Raw genomic sequence first — 16,117 nt, 5'->3', positions numbered from 1 at the left:
TGGCAAGGCCGGCTGTGGGGCTCCTGGTGCTGCCGGCCCGTGCTGAGGACAGAAGGAACCTCAGGCCCAGCGGGACAGGTGGCAGTAGGGACCCTGCAGCAGGTGTCCCCCTCCCCTCGCCACCACGCCCTGCCCAGTTGTGTTGTCCTGGCAGGGATGCTAGATGCCACCAGGTCCCCAAGTCTAAGACCCCACCCGCCCTCCCTACAGCCACAGTCTCTGATCCCATCCTTTCCCTGTCCAGGGCTACAAGATGGACGACCTGATGACCTCATACGTGCAGCAGCTCCTGAGTGCTGTAAACAGACAGCGGGCCCCCGGGAACCCAGCCCTGGACAAACTCTAACAGGGATGCCGGCCACCCATCCAGCCACTGTTCCCCGCCAAGACCCAGGACCTGCCCACTCCATAGAACGCTGGGTCCCCTCAGCCCCTCTCTCTAAGGCACTGACCGTGGAGGCCAGAGCAGCTGGGGTGGGGCCAGGAGTTTCAGGGCCCAGGGCCGAGGGTGGAGAGCTAAGAGGGGCCTACCCCCCACCCCAGAATGTTCAATAAAAACTCATGTAGCAACGAAAGTTGAGTGAAGGGTTGGATGGGCCGTGGGGTCCTTGGTGGGCAGCAGGCCTGGGAGTTTTTGCCCAGAGAAACAGATTATCGCTGCCTTCTCCGGCAGTCACTTCTTTGACCCTTGCTCCTGCCTCTTGGTTCCTCTCTGGGCCTCCCTTCCTCTCTTCCTGGGTCTCAGGCACAGGAGAGGGCGCTCACTGGCGACCCCTCCCCTTTCAAGCCTCTTGCACACCTGTTTTCCTCCCCACTGGGGTACCTGGGAGTGTGGAGCACCGGAGGGCCAGGGTGGAGGCCCGAGCCAGGATTACCTGCTCTCAGGTCTCAGGTCTCATGCTAAGAACAACCTGGGCTCTGGCCCTCCCTAGGCAGAGACAGCCTAGGAGGCCTGGATGACTCCACTTCATTGATAGTTCTTATCCAAGCCCACCCCTGACTCTGCCTGCCAGGACAGCCCACACGGGCCTAAGGGACCATAGCTGGCCTTGACTCAGCGGCGTCTTGATGACAGCCTGGCCTGGACCAGGGCCAGGACGCACCTGAACTCTTTCATCTGCCATTTTGTATCTGCCCCTGAGCAGTGAGCAACACATGGGCTGGGGTCCCCTGCCCCCTGCCGCCACAAACCACGCCAGGCCATTGTGCTGGTATGAGACAGCCTTCATTGTGCAAGCGTGAACCCCAACGCCAGGACTGCGCCGGACATGGAGGAAGGGCCGTCCCTGGAAGGGGGAACACCACCCCTGACCCCACCACCTCCTGGCCCCTGGCCTCACCCAAAGCCTCCACACCAGCCCTGGAAGAGGAGGACCTGACATGGGGTAGGATTTCAGGACGATTGCCGGGTGACAAAAGGGAGTGGGTGCTTGTCCCTCCAGCTGGTCTGTGGGTGGGAGGGGCAGGATGTGCTGGCCCAGGGTTGAGTGAGTGGTGAGGAATGGAGAAGGGGCCCCCAGAGGCCTCCATCTGTTATGGCCCCGGCTAGTGGGGCCCGAGGTGCACACAAGGGGACCACCCTGGGGAAAGGCATAGCTGTGGGTCAAGCCTGTGGCAAGTGGTTTGCTGAAGGCCAGGGGTGCAGGGAAAGTGGCTGTCGGGAGAGAGCCTCGTGGGACGTCACAGGCTGCCCACCTCCGGGACACAGGACAGAGGACAGAGGAGCCAGGCACCGGAGAGGAGGCGCCGGAGCAGTTGAAAATACGGGAAAAGAGAGGGAAGGACCTGGCGCACTGGGACAGAGAGAAGGGAGGGGCAGTCAACGGAGAAGTGGGAGGGAGGGACCCGGCAGCCAGGAAGGGGGAGGGGCTTAGAGGGGTGGGACCTGCATCCCGGAAGGGGAGGGGCTTTGGTGGAGGGCGGGCCCGGAAGCCCAAAAGGCAAAGAGCGCAGAAGAGGGCCGGTGGGGCGTAGCTGGCCGCAATCCCACAGGCCTTCAGGCCGAGTTGAGGTCCACAGCCTTGGGCTGGGCCTTGCGAGAGGTCAGCTCCGACAGCTTCTTCAGCCGCTTCTTCAGCTCCAGCGGGAATTTCTCATAGCACTTCTTGCACACGGGCTTCATGTCGAATTCCACAAACTTGTTCCTGCCAAGGACGCCTGGCCTTCAGAACAGCCCCGTGCCCCACCGACCCTGACCCCAGGCAGCCGGGAGACCTGAGGCCCTCCACGAGCCCCACCCACCTGCAGACCCAGCCCCACGGTTCCCTGGGGATGATGACCCTCTGGCCGCCCTCCCTTCCACCAAAGCCTCCTCTGGCTCCCAGCTATCCCCAGGAAGCCGGCCGCCTCACCTCTCACAGCCCCAGCCATCGCACACCGGCCTTGGCTTCCTGATTCCTTTGTCGCTGCATATACTGTTCCCTGGGCTGGAATGCCCTTCCTTCCCCAGAGCCCGGGGGCCCTTGTGGGTGTTATCCCTGGACCCCATTGCCCTGGGCTGTGTGTATGGCATCCCCAGGTTGCCCAGGGCAGGCTGCCAGAAGGCAAGGCCTGACTTACTTGAGGGTGAGCTTGCTGTTGCAGGTGGAGCAGGAGAAGCAGTTCACACACCAGGCCTTGTTGAGGGCCGACACCACTGCGAGGGGAGACAGGGCTGAGCAGGCTCGCCCAGGCAGCCAAGGGCCCAGCTGTGCAAAGCCATGGCCAGCTGGGCTCGCAGCTGCAGGACTGCCAGCCCCCAGGAGTGCAGGCAGGCAGGGGCAGGGGAGGGAGGGGCTCAGGACACAGGGGCCTCACCATCGCCCTCGATCACGTGGCTGCAGTTATAGCAGACGTCCCCAAAGAGCTGTGGATGGAGTGGGCTGTCAGTGCAGGTGGCATCACAGCGGGAGTCCCCAGGGGGGCTGCCTGTTGCCCCCTCCTGCCCATCCAGCAGCTCCCTGAGTGGGGGAGACTCCCATGACCTGTCAGCCCCCTCTCAGACCAGTGTCCACTGTGTCCCAGCCCTACCTGGTTGTAGTGGGTCTCACAGTAGGCTAAGCCCTTCTTCTCATAGTGCCGGTGCCCCAGGAATGGCTTCTCACACTTGGCACAGACAAAATGCTGCAGGGAGAGAGGGCGGGTGGGCTGGGACACCAAGAGATGAGCAGCAGAGGCGGGGCAGGGCCGAGGGCTGATGCCTCCCTGGCTGAGCAATCTCTCCTCTAATGCATTCATGGTGACAGGGCATGTCACCTCCCCCCGCCCCCTCACAGAGCCAAGGAGCGCATGGTGCAGCGGCCCTCACAGGTGGGAGCCATCTGCTTAGTGTGGTGCCTCCTGCAGCTCCACTGTGAGCCCCTGGAGGATGGGTGAGGGGCAGGGGCAGGGGCTGGGGGCCAGGGCAGGACAGCCCACTGCCTCCTGTAAGGGGCCTCTCAAACGGGCCACCCAAGGCGTGGATGTGGACACAGCACTGGCCAGGCTGTCAGAAATGGGCAGCTCCTTCCCCGGGGTGTCTGTACGAGTATCAGAGCCCTCAGCGCCGGCATGAGTGCTCGGCTGACCCAGGTGTGCACACCTGAGGAGCTTGCCCACTCCACATCTACCTGGCCCTGAACACACCGAGCCCTGTCAACCACAACACCTGTGGGCCATCTGTCCCCAAGGTCTCCCCAACTTTGGAATCTTCTAGAATTGCCAGGAAAGTGGGGAAAGACTGTCCCTCCACCTGTGGGCTCAGGTCTCCTGTGGCCCACTGGGGTCCCTGGCCAAGTATAGTGGCATAGGGGTGCAACACTCAGAAGGGAGGTCCTCGCTGGGAGCCAGCATGGCCTGGGCTGGGGTGCACAGGGGATGCAGGGCCAGACTGTGGCCATGGGCCTAGGGACCCCCAACCTGAGGCTACGTGCCCGCCACTGGCTCACCTCCACGTGCCACTGCTTGCCCAAGGCGTTGACCACACGGCCCTCGATGGGCCGGCGGCAGGCCCCGCAGATGGGAATGCCCATCTTGTCGTGACACGGCAGGCAGTAGAGTTCACCCTTCAGCTCCCGAGCCTCGGCCGTCAGCTCCTTCCTGGAAGACAGCACAGAGCCCCCAGGTGCCGCCCCTGCCCCAGCCACTGTGACAGGCCCCTCTGTGTCCCCCCGCAGTCCCCCCCATGCAGAGCAGAGCTGGCGGCTCCCTCTGATCTGTGCTATCCTTGGAGACTTCCTGTGAGTGCCCCAGAAGGGGCGAGGCCTGGTGCAAGCACAGCCTGTGTTGTACCGCAGGAGCCCTCTGAGAAGAAGGCCTGTTCTCAGCTGGACAGGATGGCTGGGACAGGCAGAGAGAGAGGGGTGGGGGGGCAGGGGCGCTTCTCTCTGCCCCTGCCAGCCCCTTCATTGTCCCTGCCATCCAGGTACCCAGGACCGAGCCCCAAGGGAAGGAGCTTCCTGCCACTGGGCCCACCCTGTCCCCGCTCCCTCCAATGCACCGCCCCTCTCTGCCCAGCTCGCCTCTCCTGCCCATCACGGCCCTGGCTCCCTCTGGGTGACACAGCGGCTCTCCTGCCAGCACCTACCCGCAGTGGGTGCAGCTGAAGTGGTCCGGGTGGTAGGCATCATTCTTGAACATGAGGGGCTGCTCGTCGATGACCAGGTGGCACCGCTGACAGATGTATTTGCCCAGGCCCTTGGCCTTCTCACGGTTGTGGCACGGGCGGCACAGGTGCCTGGAAGGGCGAGGGCAAGTATTAGGGGCAGAGGGCTCCCTCCCCCAAAATAGCCCTGGCACCTCTGGGAGAACAGAGTCCCACTCTCCCTACCCCCGCCCCGCCCCCTTCCTGGGCCTAGGACACTGGAATGGAACAGCTTCTGACTGATACGTGATGAACTATCAGTTTGTCCTTTTCTCAATGTCTTTGAACACATGCACAGAGACTACAGAGGATGCCAGCCCGGCAAATCCACTGTGCCGGGGGCTGCGTGGCCGCCGAGTGAGTGCAGGGAGGGGGTCTGGCTCCCCCACTTCCTTCGGGGTCTGCCGGATGAAGAGGGGCCCTGGCCTGCATAGGAGCTTTCTGTCTCCAAGACAAGAGCTGCTGTGTCACACGCAGGCCCCCCAAACCCTGCAGCGGTCGCTACAGAGTCTTTTTTGTGACACTCTCTGAGTCATTTCTGATGCTACTCCCTGCCTTGGGCAAACAGCTGTGGTCTCTGCTGACAGTGAGATCAACATGGTATCTGTTTCCTGGGTGGCAAGCATTGAGAACCAGGATCCCTAAGCAAAGAGGCACAAAGGCCGGCATCCAACACCCATGGTTCCCCGATCCCCACCTGCTGCCCCCATCTGATGCATTGGGGCCCTCCCTTCCCAGGCCCCCAACCCACAGGGAAGCACCCCCACACACATACACACACACCTCTCACCAGCCTCCACAAAGACCTGACACCAGGCCTTGGCCCCTTCTACGGAGAATTTGACACAAGAGATGGACGCTCAGATTCCAGATCCTTCATCATCAGGTGATGGATTCAGGTGCCAGGGCGGCCAACTCAGCTCCCCAGCACCTGCTACCTCTGAGTCTGGACCCCACCCCATTCTGCACTGCTTTCCTTTTGCTCTGAGCATCTCTCTGCCCCAGTCGGCATACAGGACAAGGGGTCCAGTAGCCACTCGCTAAGCTGCCGATGGGCTCCCAGCTGTGCCCGCCGGACCACCATGCCTCCCACTCCTGCACCCTCCTCTCTGGAGCCCCTCTCTGCCCAGCTCGCTGTCAACATGAGTGAGAACGCACAGGAGAACTGAAAGGCAGTAGCCATCGGTCTCCTGGCCTCATGTCTGCTGGCTGACCTTCTCTCTACTCTGCAGTGGGCAGCAGATGTGGCCTGTGGCTTGCCACTTTCCTCAGTACGCTCCCTGAAGCCCAACCTCACCCGACACCATCCGGGCCACTTCCACAGCTGAGTGGTTCCGTCCGGCCAGCCCCTGTGGCTAGCTGCACCCCTCCCCCCGCCTCCCACGTGCCTGTTTCTCTATCAGCATCCACGCCCCCACTCCCAGTGTTGATGACTGTCCCTTAGCTTTAAGACATTAAACATAAACATTCCGTCCATATGGGAAAGTGTTTGTTTCCAAGCTAAAGAGATAATTGGCTCGACTCCCCAGATTCTGTTGCAGTGGTCAAGGCTCTCGCTGCCTCCATCAGCGGTCACCCCGATAATAAAAGTCTGTGAGCTCAGAAATACCAGGGTCAGGGCAGCCCAATCCAAACACCCAACTCACGCTTCCAAGCAGACAGCCACCACCGGGGTGCACCAGGAGAGAGGCACGTGCCCAGCCCAGACACCTGCACACCCCACAGGCCCCCAGGCAAGACAAAGTGAGACGCCGAGTCTCTTGAAGGAACTTCAGCTGGGATGAGGCTTCTCCACAGTCCTGACCCCAGCCCGCCCCAGCTCTAATGGGGACTTTCAAAAAAATTTTTTTTAGGGAAGCACATGCATGCACACACACACACACACACATACAGAGCGAGTCCTGGCTGTGCTGCCACCTAGTGTTTGCCTGGAGTGAGTCATGTCATCTCTCGGAGCCTCAGTCTTCTTGTCTGCCAAGTGGGCACAGGCTTACGTGGAAAGACAAAGTGGAGATGGTGCCCGTGACGGGCATCCCCCGAACACCTACCACATACAGCTGCAAGTGCTCTCACTAAGAACTAAGAGCTTTCAAAGTAGGAATGCCACTTTGGATCTCCAAGTTACTGACTGAGCACTTGCAGAGAGAAACAAGCTTGGCCCAGTCCGTCCTGGGAGTGGGCACCCCAGGAGGAGTCCCGGGGTTGGTGGCCAGTGGCAGCCGTGGCTGTCCTGTGCAGAGGAGGAGCCTCCTAGGCGAGGGCCAGGCCCCAGGCTGAGCCACGTCCTCTGCAGGGCAGACAGCAACCCATTATGATGTGTCCTGCAGCTGTGTCCCGCTCCCGATAAAAGCGGTGATTTATTCCACACGCCTGAGCAGGGCCTAATTATACGGGGCAGGACACAAGGACCCTACAGCAAGTGTCCTGAAAGAGTCCCCTCTCATTTGGCCGAACGAGATCCCCCAGCCTCCCACCCTCCACATTCACAAGACCCCCCGCCCACTCCCGACGTCCTCCGCTCCCACCCCCAGCGCGGGCTGGGGAGCAGGGGCCTGTTGCTGTGGCAGCCAGCCCCTCACCGCCCCCCTCTGTAAGAAATCATCCTCTTGTGAAATGCCCTGTTGTGTCTCAGTCTCAGGCAGAACCCCCCGCCCGGCCCTCGCCCACTCCCAGGCTCCCAAGACAGCCATACACTCAGCCTCTATGACGCTCTGTGGCTAGGCTGGAGGGGGAGGCACGCCGGCTAGGGACACACTGGAATATTCACGGTCCCCGTGGCGGCACAGGCAAGCCCCCCACAAGGGACCCCTCAGGAATGAAGCAGCCTTTCAGGGCTAGAGGGTCTGCAGCCTCCCCTCCTCTCCTTAAATAGCCAACCTTCCACCCACAGCGGCACGGAGACCACGGCCAGCGCCAACACCCACTGGCTGCAGCTCACCTGCCAGCCCCAGAAGCCTGCCCCCACCTCCAGGACCAGCTGGGAGAGGTAAGGGACAGAGCTGGGCTGGGCATGGGAAAACAGAGCAGGGCAGCCTTGCTCAGCGTGGTGTTGATAGGATGCCTTTTGTCTCCATCTCACTGATAATGGGATGACCTGTAAGCACTGGCCACAGTCTGACCTCACAGCAGCCCACAGGGAATGCACCTGTCCCCCTGCTGGGGACTACAGAGGGCAAGAGGCCAATCCATAGTCCCACGCTGCGACTGACCATCTATTGGGATCCAGGCCACCAGCCGAGGCCACCATATGTGCCTGCCACCAGGCACAAGGAGGAGCTGGGAGCAGGGCTCAGCCAGGGAGGAACAGGTGCCCAGTGCTGCCGCCTCACCACAGCACAGCACCACGGTCCCTCCACCGAGGTGCAAGCCCAGTCCCCTGAGGCCACTACACCCACAGCACTGAGATCCATCACTGCCAGACACCCAGGCAGAGATACTCGCCCCAGTCTGAGCAGAGAACAGAGAGCGCCTCGGGGAAGCCGGGAGCCCAGGCAGGCGCTGGCAAAGGACTACAGAGCGTGAGGCAGGGGCCGATCTCAGACCAAATGGCAAAGTCAGTCTCACAACTCTTGGAATGGAGTGCAGGCAGTGGGGAGGGGACTGTGGAGGGAGAGGTCCCAGCAAAACAGAACAGCACACACTCCATGGCAGCCAAGCCCACACCCTTCCTGCCCCCTGCTCCTCCCTGGGTCTGTGGCTGCCCCTGTGCCTTGAAGATATCAGCTGCCCAGATTCAGGACTGCCAGACTGGGTCCCCAAATAGGGAGAGGGCTGGGGGTCTTGGCCGTGGCTGATGAGGCCTGGTGGGAAGTGCAGCTGTCACAGACACACAGCAGGGACAGCCAGCCCTGCCTCCTCTACTGATGGGGGTGCCAAGCCTCCCACATGTCCTCAGAGTGGTCCACCTCACCCTCATGCCCACTCAGCCCTACACCACCTGCGGTACCCTGAGGCAGCCCTGCAGAAGGTGTGATCCATCATTCACAGGAGGGGAAACTGAGGCTGGAGGAAGGGTGTGAAGAGAACTTGCTCCAGGAAGATCCTCGGTGGCTTAGTGCAGAGCCTGGCTCGCCCAGGTGAGGAACCTACCTCTCCATTGGCTGGGCTCTGCCTTCCCACTGCTGTCCTGTGATGGGTGGGTAGACAGGTAGGGTGCAGGCTTCTCTCCCTGTGACCCCTCTCACCCCTGAAGGAGCCAGGCTGAAGCCCACTGGCAATCTTAGGGATGAGAAGGCGGGGCTGACCTGTCCTGTGTGCTGGTCCCTCCTGGCTCCTGCCCACAACCCAACATCCAGGCCTGGGTCAGGCTATAGAGCTGATAGGCTCCAAGTACTGGGCTATTAGGAACAGATCCCACCCACCCACCTGCCCACCTGTCAGGAATGGGGTTCAGGGGCCAGCCTCTGCCCCTCAGCTTACCTGGAAGGCAGGACAACATTATGTGTGGCCCCCTTCACCCTCCAGAGCCTCACACAGACAGGCTCCCACTGTCCCATGGAGGCAGTGCTACAGGCATCAGAGGGTGCTCTCTCCTCTGGACTCTGGACTTAGGTGACACTTCTCCTGTCATGTGTGTGCTTGTCCCCTCCAGGCTCATCCCAGGCTCTGCCTCCAGCCACAGCATGAATGGGCTCGAGGCCGCCTCCCCAAGTCTGACCGTCAATGCGTCCCTGGCTGCCCCTGGGGAATGCGGGCATGAGACGCCGCTAGAGAACATGTTGTTCGCCTGCTTCTACCTCTTGGACTTCATCCTGGCCTTCGTGGGCAATGCGCTGGCTCTGTGGCTCTTCATCCGGGACCACAAGTCGGGCACCCCGGCCAACGTGTTCCTCATGCACCTGGCCGTAGCTGACCTGTCCTGCGTGCTGGTCCTGCCCACCCGCCTCGTCTACCACTTCTCCGGGAACCACTGGCCCTTTGGGGAGATCCCGTGCCGGCTCACTGGCTTCCTCTTCTACCTCAACATGTACGCCAGCATCTACTTCCTCACCTGCATCAGCGCTGACCGCTTCCTGGCCATTGTGCACCCGGTCAAGTCCCTGAAGCTGCGCCGGCCGCTATACGCTCACCTGGCTTGCGCCTTCCTGTGGGTGGTGGTGGCCGTGGCCATGGCCCCACTGCTGGTGAGCCCGCAGACCGTGCAGACCAACGGCACAGTCGTCTGCCTGCAGCTGTACCGGGAGAAGGCCTCGCACCACGCCCTTGTGTCCCTGGCCGTGGCCTTCACCTTCCCCTTTGTCACTACGGTCACATGCTACCTGCTGATCATCCGCAGCCTGCGCCAGGGCCCCCGCGTGGAGAAGCGTCTCAAGAACAAGGCGGTGCGCATGATCGCCATGGTGCTGGCCATCTTCCTGGTCTGTTTTGTGCCCTATCACGTCCACCGCTCTGTCTACGTGCTGCACTACCGGGACGGCCGGGCCACCTGCACGGCCCAGCGCATCCTGGCGCTGGGGAACCGCATCACCTCCTGCCTCACCAGCCTCAATGGGGCCCTGGACCCCGTCATGTACTTCTTTGTGGCTGAGAAGTTCCGCCATGCCCTGTGCAACCTGCTGTGTGGGAAAAGGCCCATGGGCCCGCCCCCTAGCTTCGAAGGGAAAACCAACGAGAGCTCACTGAGCGCCAGGTCCGAGCTGTGAGCCGGGAGTTCACAGCATCGCCCCCACCCCAGCGGGGGAGGCCAGCTGCAGGCTGCCTCGGAGGACACCTCCTCCCAGAATTCTCAGCAGGGCCCCTGCCCTCTCTGCCTCCCAGGTCTGAACTGCAAGGTCACCCAGCACAGGGCACAAGGAAGAAACCAGCAACAGGGATGGATCAGCCACCCCTCCACAGGGGCTGGGTTGCGGCTCCAGCTCCAAGACATTCAGTGACCTCATCCTCAGGAAGAGAGCGAGGAGGCCAGAGGGACACTCCCTGGACAATGAGGGTCTTTCTTCCCCACAGAGGCTCCCCGTCTCCTTCCCAAGACAGACCAGCATAGTGCAAAACTCTGCAGAAAGAACCCTGCGGGCAGCCCAGCAAAAGACAGACTTGGGGACGGCAGTGGGGGCGGGGCACGGCGGGGAGGGTGGGAGGGTTGTCTAAATATTTCCTTCGAAGCACAAGGTACCCCGGGGTCCCTCTGTGCTGCCCCTGACAAAAGGCTCCTGGCTGAGTGTCGGGGACACGGACTACAGGTCACAGGCAGAGGAACGCCGGGTGACGTCCACACACATCAGCTCCGCTCTGGATCCTAGTTCCCTGCTGTCGGCCCAAGCCCAACCCTGACAATCCCCACAGCATCTCAGCAGGTATCCGGTCGCTCCCGGGGCCCCAGGCAGGTTCACAGTGCTTATGGGCAATCACGGGGAGCCGATCTCGGCTGAGCAGCAGGGAATGAACCTGTCTCCCACTAACCCTGCCCTGGCAGGGGCGTCCTAAGCCCCACTCCCTCCAAGGGGCCTCTGCCGGCCTTGCGTCACCCTAACACATCCTCTTGTGTGCTTGTTTGTAGCAATCATAAACATAACCGTAGCTTTAAGACGGCGAAGCTCACTATGTTTGGTCAACATGGAACAGCTCTTCCCTTCCATTCAGAGCAGGGGTCAGGGGGCAGAGATGAGGTCAGCACAGGCTCCGTCACTGTGGATCCAGCAGCCGCAGCCCCTCTGTCCCAGGCAGACTCTGAGGTTCTGCGCCATGGACTCCAAGAGCCAGCCTGGCCGGTGGGGGCTCCAGGCAGGGATCTCACCCACTCCAGCTGCACCTGCCCCCGCCATCACAGCTCCTGTACTTTTCTATCCAAAGCATGTGCAGCCTCTCACAGATCCTCCCAATTAGCCTGTGGGGCAGTGGTCCCATGCAAGCTGAGCTTGGGAAGGGGACAGCGCTTGCTTCCGGCACACACTGGGTAGTGACCTTGCTGATCAGCTCTGGACCCCCAGTGCTGTCCCTCAGCCCCTCATTCAGGCAACCTGCTAGGTGCCAGGTACTGCGCCAGCCCTGCAGATCCCAAGACAGGCACAAGGCCCTGTGGAGCAGCAGATGAACAGAATCAGTGCTGATCATCTCAGGAAGGGACACAGAGCTGCTACAGCATACTACCAAGAGCCCAGGCGGGAAAGGGTGGGGCAGCCAGACAGACAGCTCAGAGGCGGGGTGGGGGTGGGGGCCTCTGGGAGGCGGGGCTGCCTTTTCTAACAGGGGACAGACAGATAAGCAGACTTGATTATTAGAACAAAACAATCACAGTTCAGCATGGGACCCATGGCATCCGGGACATCTGGTAGACCCCACATGGTGCAGGCACACAGGTGACTGAGAACCTCAAGGGAGAGGGCGAGGTGGGCCCCTGCACTGTCCAGATGTGCAGCCATGTAGGGCTCTGTCTTCAAGGCAGTTGTGAGGGCCCAGCACAGCCTCACCATGGAGAGGCAGGTGGAGAAACGTGAATGCAAGAGGGAGCGCGAGGTGCACCTGCAAAGCCAGAGGAACCCCCACAGCAGGGGATGGGCACTATGGTGATTGCCGTGGAGAGATCCAGGGGAGGCCCTGGCCAGGTGGGTAGTCCGGGTTGGTGGGAGCACAGGGGAAGAGGTGGCAGGTGAGCTAGTCAGGGCTGCAGGCGCCCCAGCTGTGGGAGATGCAGCTGCAAGCTCTACACCAAGCCTGGAGATAGGGAGAGAGAAGGTGGTGGCGACGGCTCGGAGGTGAGCAGGGAGACAGTTCTAGATGGGCAGAGGGTGCAGGTGCTGGGGGCCCCCAGAGCTGGTCTCCAGTGAGGTGGGGTTGAGGCCATAGGCGATGGGGCGGGGCCAGGGAAAAAGAGGAACTTGGAGGGCACAACTGCAGGTCGCGGCCTCCCTGAGTTCAGACTAAACCAGTGCAGTCAGGCTGGGTGGCTCCTCTCCAGCAGCCCTCGGCTGCATGGGTGCAGGCGGGAAGCGTGCTCAGTGGGCGTCGGCGGGAGGGGCTGGCCGAGGCAGCACCGGCTCAGCCTGGAGCTCCGCACTGGTCACTGCCGGCCGCTGCTCCTGCTTGGCTGATTTCCTCCTTGGTACCCACGGGCTGTGAGCCTGGGGAGGGTCGTGCCTCACGCCTCACTCTCCAGTCTCGGCTCCCGAGGGACACAAGCAGGGACGGCGGCCACCTCAGGATGGGTGGCCATTGGGGAACAGGTGCCCCTTCTGTCTGCCCAGGCCTCAGCGCCTCACCTGCCCGCATTTTTCACGAAGCCCAGGTCAGCCAGCTCCACGTCACACAGCTCACAGCGGAAGCAGCCGGGGTGCCAGTTGCTGTTCATGGCCTTGATGACACGGCCAATGATGAACTCACCTGGAAAGGGACAGATCCCCGCTTACAGGCAAGGCACGTCCCTCCCCGCCCCCGCCCCAGCCACGGCCATGGTGTCCTCACACCCTCCTGTGGCACGGGAAGGCAGTGCCTGCAAGGGGCCTGGTGCTCAGAGAGACAGGACCCCAGTGCCCCCACCTCCCCCACCCTCCACCTGCACTTACCGCAGGATCCACAGCACGGAGCAAACAGCATCTGGAAGTCGTGCTCACAATATTTCCGGCCTTCGAACTGCAAATACGGCCACAGAGAGAGGTCAAGCGAAGTCCCCGCCATTCCCACGAGCTGCCCTGGGCCTCCGTGGGACCACACGTGACCACAGAGGTCGAAACACCAAGAAGAGGATGCTGGAGGCCGCTGGAGCAGAGGACCGGCCCCTGGGGTGGGGCGGGTGCACAGGGAGGGCCTGGGACGCAGCGGCAGAGGTCAGCGGGGCCAGCTCTCCAGGGACTTGGCCTTGGTGCAGAGAGCAGGCCGGGGGGGGGGGCACGGGCTTCAGCTGAGAGGGGTTAGGTCAAGTGTGACTTGTATGTGGCACCTTGCCCTACTTCCTGTGACTCCCCTGTGGGAAGTCCACTGGCCCCAAGGCCGGATAAGACCCAGGGAGAGGAGTCAGAAGGAGGGAACCCAGGAAGGCCCAGGGGTGGGAGTGCAATAGGAACCCCCGGTCCTGCAGCCAGAAGCAGCCAGTGTGGACACCACAGCAGCCATGGTCCTCTGCCTTCCTCTCTCATAACAATGGAATTAGCTTTCTTAAAATCTTGGTTTTTCTTGTTCTCTACCATGAGGGTCTTGGGGTTGGTGTTATGGTGTATCAGGTTAAGATGCCACTTGCAATGCTGCGATCCCATATCGGAGTGCCAGGCTGTTTCCCTTCCTATCCAGCTCCCTGCTAATGCACCTAGGAAAGCAGAAGAAGATGGTCCAAGTGCTTGGGTCCCTGCCACCTACATGGGAAACCAGGATGGAGTTCCAAGACTCCTGGCCTCAGCCTGGCCCAGCCTTGGCCATTGCAGCCATTTGGGGAATGAACCAGCAGGTGGAAGATTCTCTCCTCTCTCTCTCTCTCTCTCTCTCTCTCTCCCTTTCAAACAAATAAATAAATCTTTAAAAAAAAAAAAAAAGTCTTGCTAGGCTACAACTAGATACAACCCTATGCGGTAACCTGCAAAGGCAGCCAAAGTTTAAATTCATTCAGTGACAAATGAATGAATTTATTCCTTGTCCAGCCACGTGACTGCCCCCCTGCTGCCCCTGCCTTGGCCAGCATCACTCAGGAGGCTGGAAGTCTGGCCAGCTCAGCAGCAGCCACCACAGATAGTGTGCAGAAACCTCAGGAGCAAAGATAATTGCGAGTAGAGCAAAAGAAGTAGGAAGCGGCCACGTTGGAGTGTGTGCTATCACTGTCCATTCACATGAATTTAATAATGGCTGCTTCAAAACTTGCTTGCATGACTGTTGGAGTCTGTTTTGCCAAAGATTGTTTATTTGAAAGAGTGACAGATCTTCCATCCACTGGTTTACTCCCCCAAATGCCCACAACAGCCAGGGCTGGGCCACATTGAAACCAGGAAGCCAGGAACTACATCCGGATCCCCCACATGGGAGGCAGGGGCCCAAGTACTTGGGCCGCCATCCACTGCTTCCCAAGTGCGTGATTCGAGAAGGCTGGGACTGGATCTGGCACTCAAACACGGGTCTCGGGCGCCCCCAAGCGGTGGCTTACCCCACTGCGCCGCAACACCTGCCCTGATTGGTGATTTACGGTGTTGCTCCTATGAGCCAGCATGGGCCACTCGCCTCCCTTCGCTTTCATCCGGATATTGCAACAGTGACTTCCTCACGCTCCCCATAGGCAGTCTTCAATACCCTAGCAGCAGCACCAGCAGAGGCAAAGCCAAGATCACGGCCCTGGGCCCGGCTGCAGGATCCCAGAAAGCAGATTCTGAGCTGGGTCTGAGAAGGAAGCCCAGATCCGGGTCCCCGTCGCCCCCTGGCCCCGGCCCCCGCCCGGAGCATCCTCACCTCGTAGAAGAGCCCCTCCGGGAAGGGCCGGAAGCACTGGGCGCACACGAAGCAGTGCTCGTGGAAGAGCTCTCCGTTGCTGTTGACGATGCGCTCGGCTGGGGCGAACCGGGCCTGGCAGCGCTGGCACACGGCGTTGGCCAGGGCGTCCGACATGTTGCTGGGGAGGGGAGAGGAGGAAGTGTAGTCAGCATTGGGAGGGCTGTGATTGCTCCACGGATACACTCCGTTTATAAAAGGTGACGTCCATGTGGGGCTGGCGCTGTGGGGCAGCGGGTTAAGCCTCTGCAGCACCGGCATCCTACATGGGCACCACCTGCAGTTCGAATTCTGGCTGCTTCAGTTCGGATCCAGCTCCCTGCTAATGCTCCTAGGAAAGCAGCAGATGATGGCCCAGGTGCTTGGGCCCCTGCTCACACATGGGAGACCTGGATGAAGTTCCAGGCTTCTGGCTTCAGTCTGGCCCAGCCTCAAGTGTTGTAGTCCACTTTGGGAGTGACGGAACATCAACACCTCATTCTCTCTCCCTGTAATTCTGCCTTTCAAATAAATAAAATGTCTTTTTTTTTTTTTTTTTGACAGGCAGAGTGGACAGTGAGAGAGAGAGACAGAGAGAAAGGTCTTCCTTTGCTGTTGGTTCACCCTCCAATGGCCGCCGCAGCCGGCGCGCTGCGGCCCGCGCACCGCGCTGATCCGATGGCAGGAGCCAGGAGCCAGGTGCTTTGCCTGGTCTCCCATGGGGTGCAGGGCCCAAGCACCTGGGCCATCCTCCACTGCACTCCCTGGCCACACAGAGGGCTGGCCTAGAAGAGGGGCAACCGGGACAGAATCCGGCGCCCCGACCAGGACTAGAACCCGGTGTGCCGGCGCCGCTAGGTGGAGGATTAGCCTAGTGAGCCGCGGCGCCGGCCAATAAAATGTCTTTTTAAAAAAAGACAATGAAATGAGAGGCTAGTTGCCTGCATTGATAGTTTATGTGGTGTCTGTGTGTTGAAGTCATGCACAGTACCTCAGAAAGATGTGCAGGTGTTGCCTGTTAAACAAACAAACCTTTTAAAAAATATCTTCCATCCGTTGGTTCACTCCCAAAATGATTGCAGTGCCTGGGGCTGGACAAAACCAGGAGCCAGGATCTTCAACTGGGTCTTCCACGTGGAT

The 16,117-nt window shown here is 60.8% G+C and overlaps 3 protein-coding genes across 8 annotated transcripts in view; 2 read left to right on the top strand and 1 right to left on the bottom strand.

Moving 5' to 3' along the window:
* Positions 1 to 1,515, top strand: part of MYO7B (myosin VIIB) — a 74,396-nt gene extending 72,881 nt beyond the window's left edge. The window contains exon 48 of the mRNA XM_089328375.1: positions 245 to 1,515. Coding sequence (XP_089184501.1) covers positions 245 to 346 — 102 coding nt within the window. The 3' untranslated portion in view covers positions 347 to 1,515. The remainder of the gene's footprint in view (positions 1 to 244) is intronic.
* LIMS2 (LIM zinc finger domain containing 2) overlaps positions 1,210 to 16,117 on the bottom strand; it is a 34,021-nt gene continuing 19,113 nt past the window's right edge. For all 5 annotated transcript variants that reach the window (XM_051849652.3, XM_089328373.1, XM_051849651.3 and 2 more), the window contains exons 2-10: positions 14,960 to 15,119; positions 13,099 to 13,165; positions 12,796 to 12,916; positions 4,544 to 4,693; positions 3,906 to 4,056; positions 3,010 to 3,102; positions 2,797 to 2,845; positions 2,560 to 2,635; positions 1,210 to 2,144 (exon numbers count right to left, since the gene is read on the bottom strand). In XM_051849652.3, coding sequence (XP_051705612.3) covers positions 1,997 to 2,144; positions 2,560 to 2,635; positions 2,797 to 2,845; positions 3,010 to 3,102; positions 3,906 to 4,056; positions 4,544 to 4,693; positions 12,796 to 12,916; positions 13,099 to 13,165; positions 14,960 to 15,115 — 1,011 coding nt within the window. In that variant the 5' untranslated portion in view covers positions 15,116 to 15,119 and the 3' untranslated portion in view covers positions 1,210 to 1,996. The remainder of the gene's footprint in view (positions 2,145 to 2,559; positions 2,636 to 2,796; positions 2,846 to 3,009; positions 3,103 to 3,905; positions 4,057 to 4,543; positions 4,694 to 12,795; positions 12,917 to 13,098; positions 13,166 to 14,959; positions 15,120 to 16,117) is intronic.
* On the top strand, positions 7,234 to 12,789 carry GPR17 (G protein-coupled receptor 17). Of its 2 annotated transcripts, XM_089328374.1 has the most exons (3): positions 7,234 to 7,586; positions 8,588 to 8,676; positions 9,192 to 12,789. In XM_089328374.1, exon 3 carries the CDS (start codon positions 9,223 to 9,225, stop codon positions 10,240 to 10,242), a length of 1,020 nt encoding a protein of 339 aa, XP_089184500.1. In that variant the 5' UTR covers positions 7,234 to 7,586; positions 8,588 to 8,676; positions 9,192 to 9,222; the 3' UTR covers positions 10,243 to 12,789. The 2 variants fall into 2 exon arrangements, with proteins under 2 accessions (XP_089184500.1, XP_008256654.3); XM_008258432.5 differs by lacking the exon at positions 8,588 to 8,676 and having other exon boundaries at positions 7,236 to 7,586.

This window comes from Oryctolagus cuniculus, chromosome 3, assembly GCF_051225735.1.
Source record: "Oryctolagus cuniculus isolate XC-2025 breed Fujian yellow rabbit chromosome 3, ASM5122573v1, whole genome shotgun sequence".
Taxonomy (NCBI): Eukaryota; Metazoa; Chordata; class Mammalia; order Lagomorpha; family Leporidae; genus Oryctolagus; species Oryctolagus cuniculus.
The sequence above is the reverse complement of the archived record's forward strand: the minus strand, read 5'-3'. Positions and strand labels throughout refer to the sequence as shown.

Coding starts and splice junctions, on each gene's coding strand:
- GPR17 (XM_089328374.1), top strand. CDS start 9,223: ATGAATGGGCTCGAGGCCGCCTCCCCAAGTCTGACCGTCAATGCGTCC.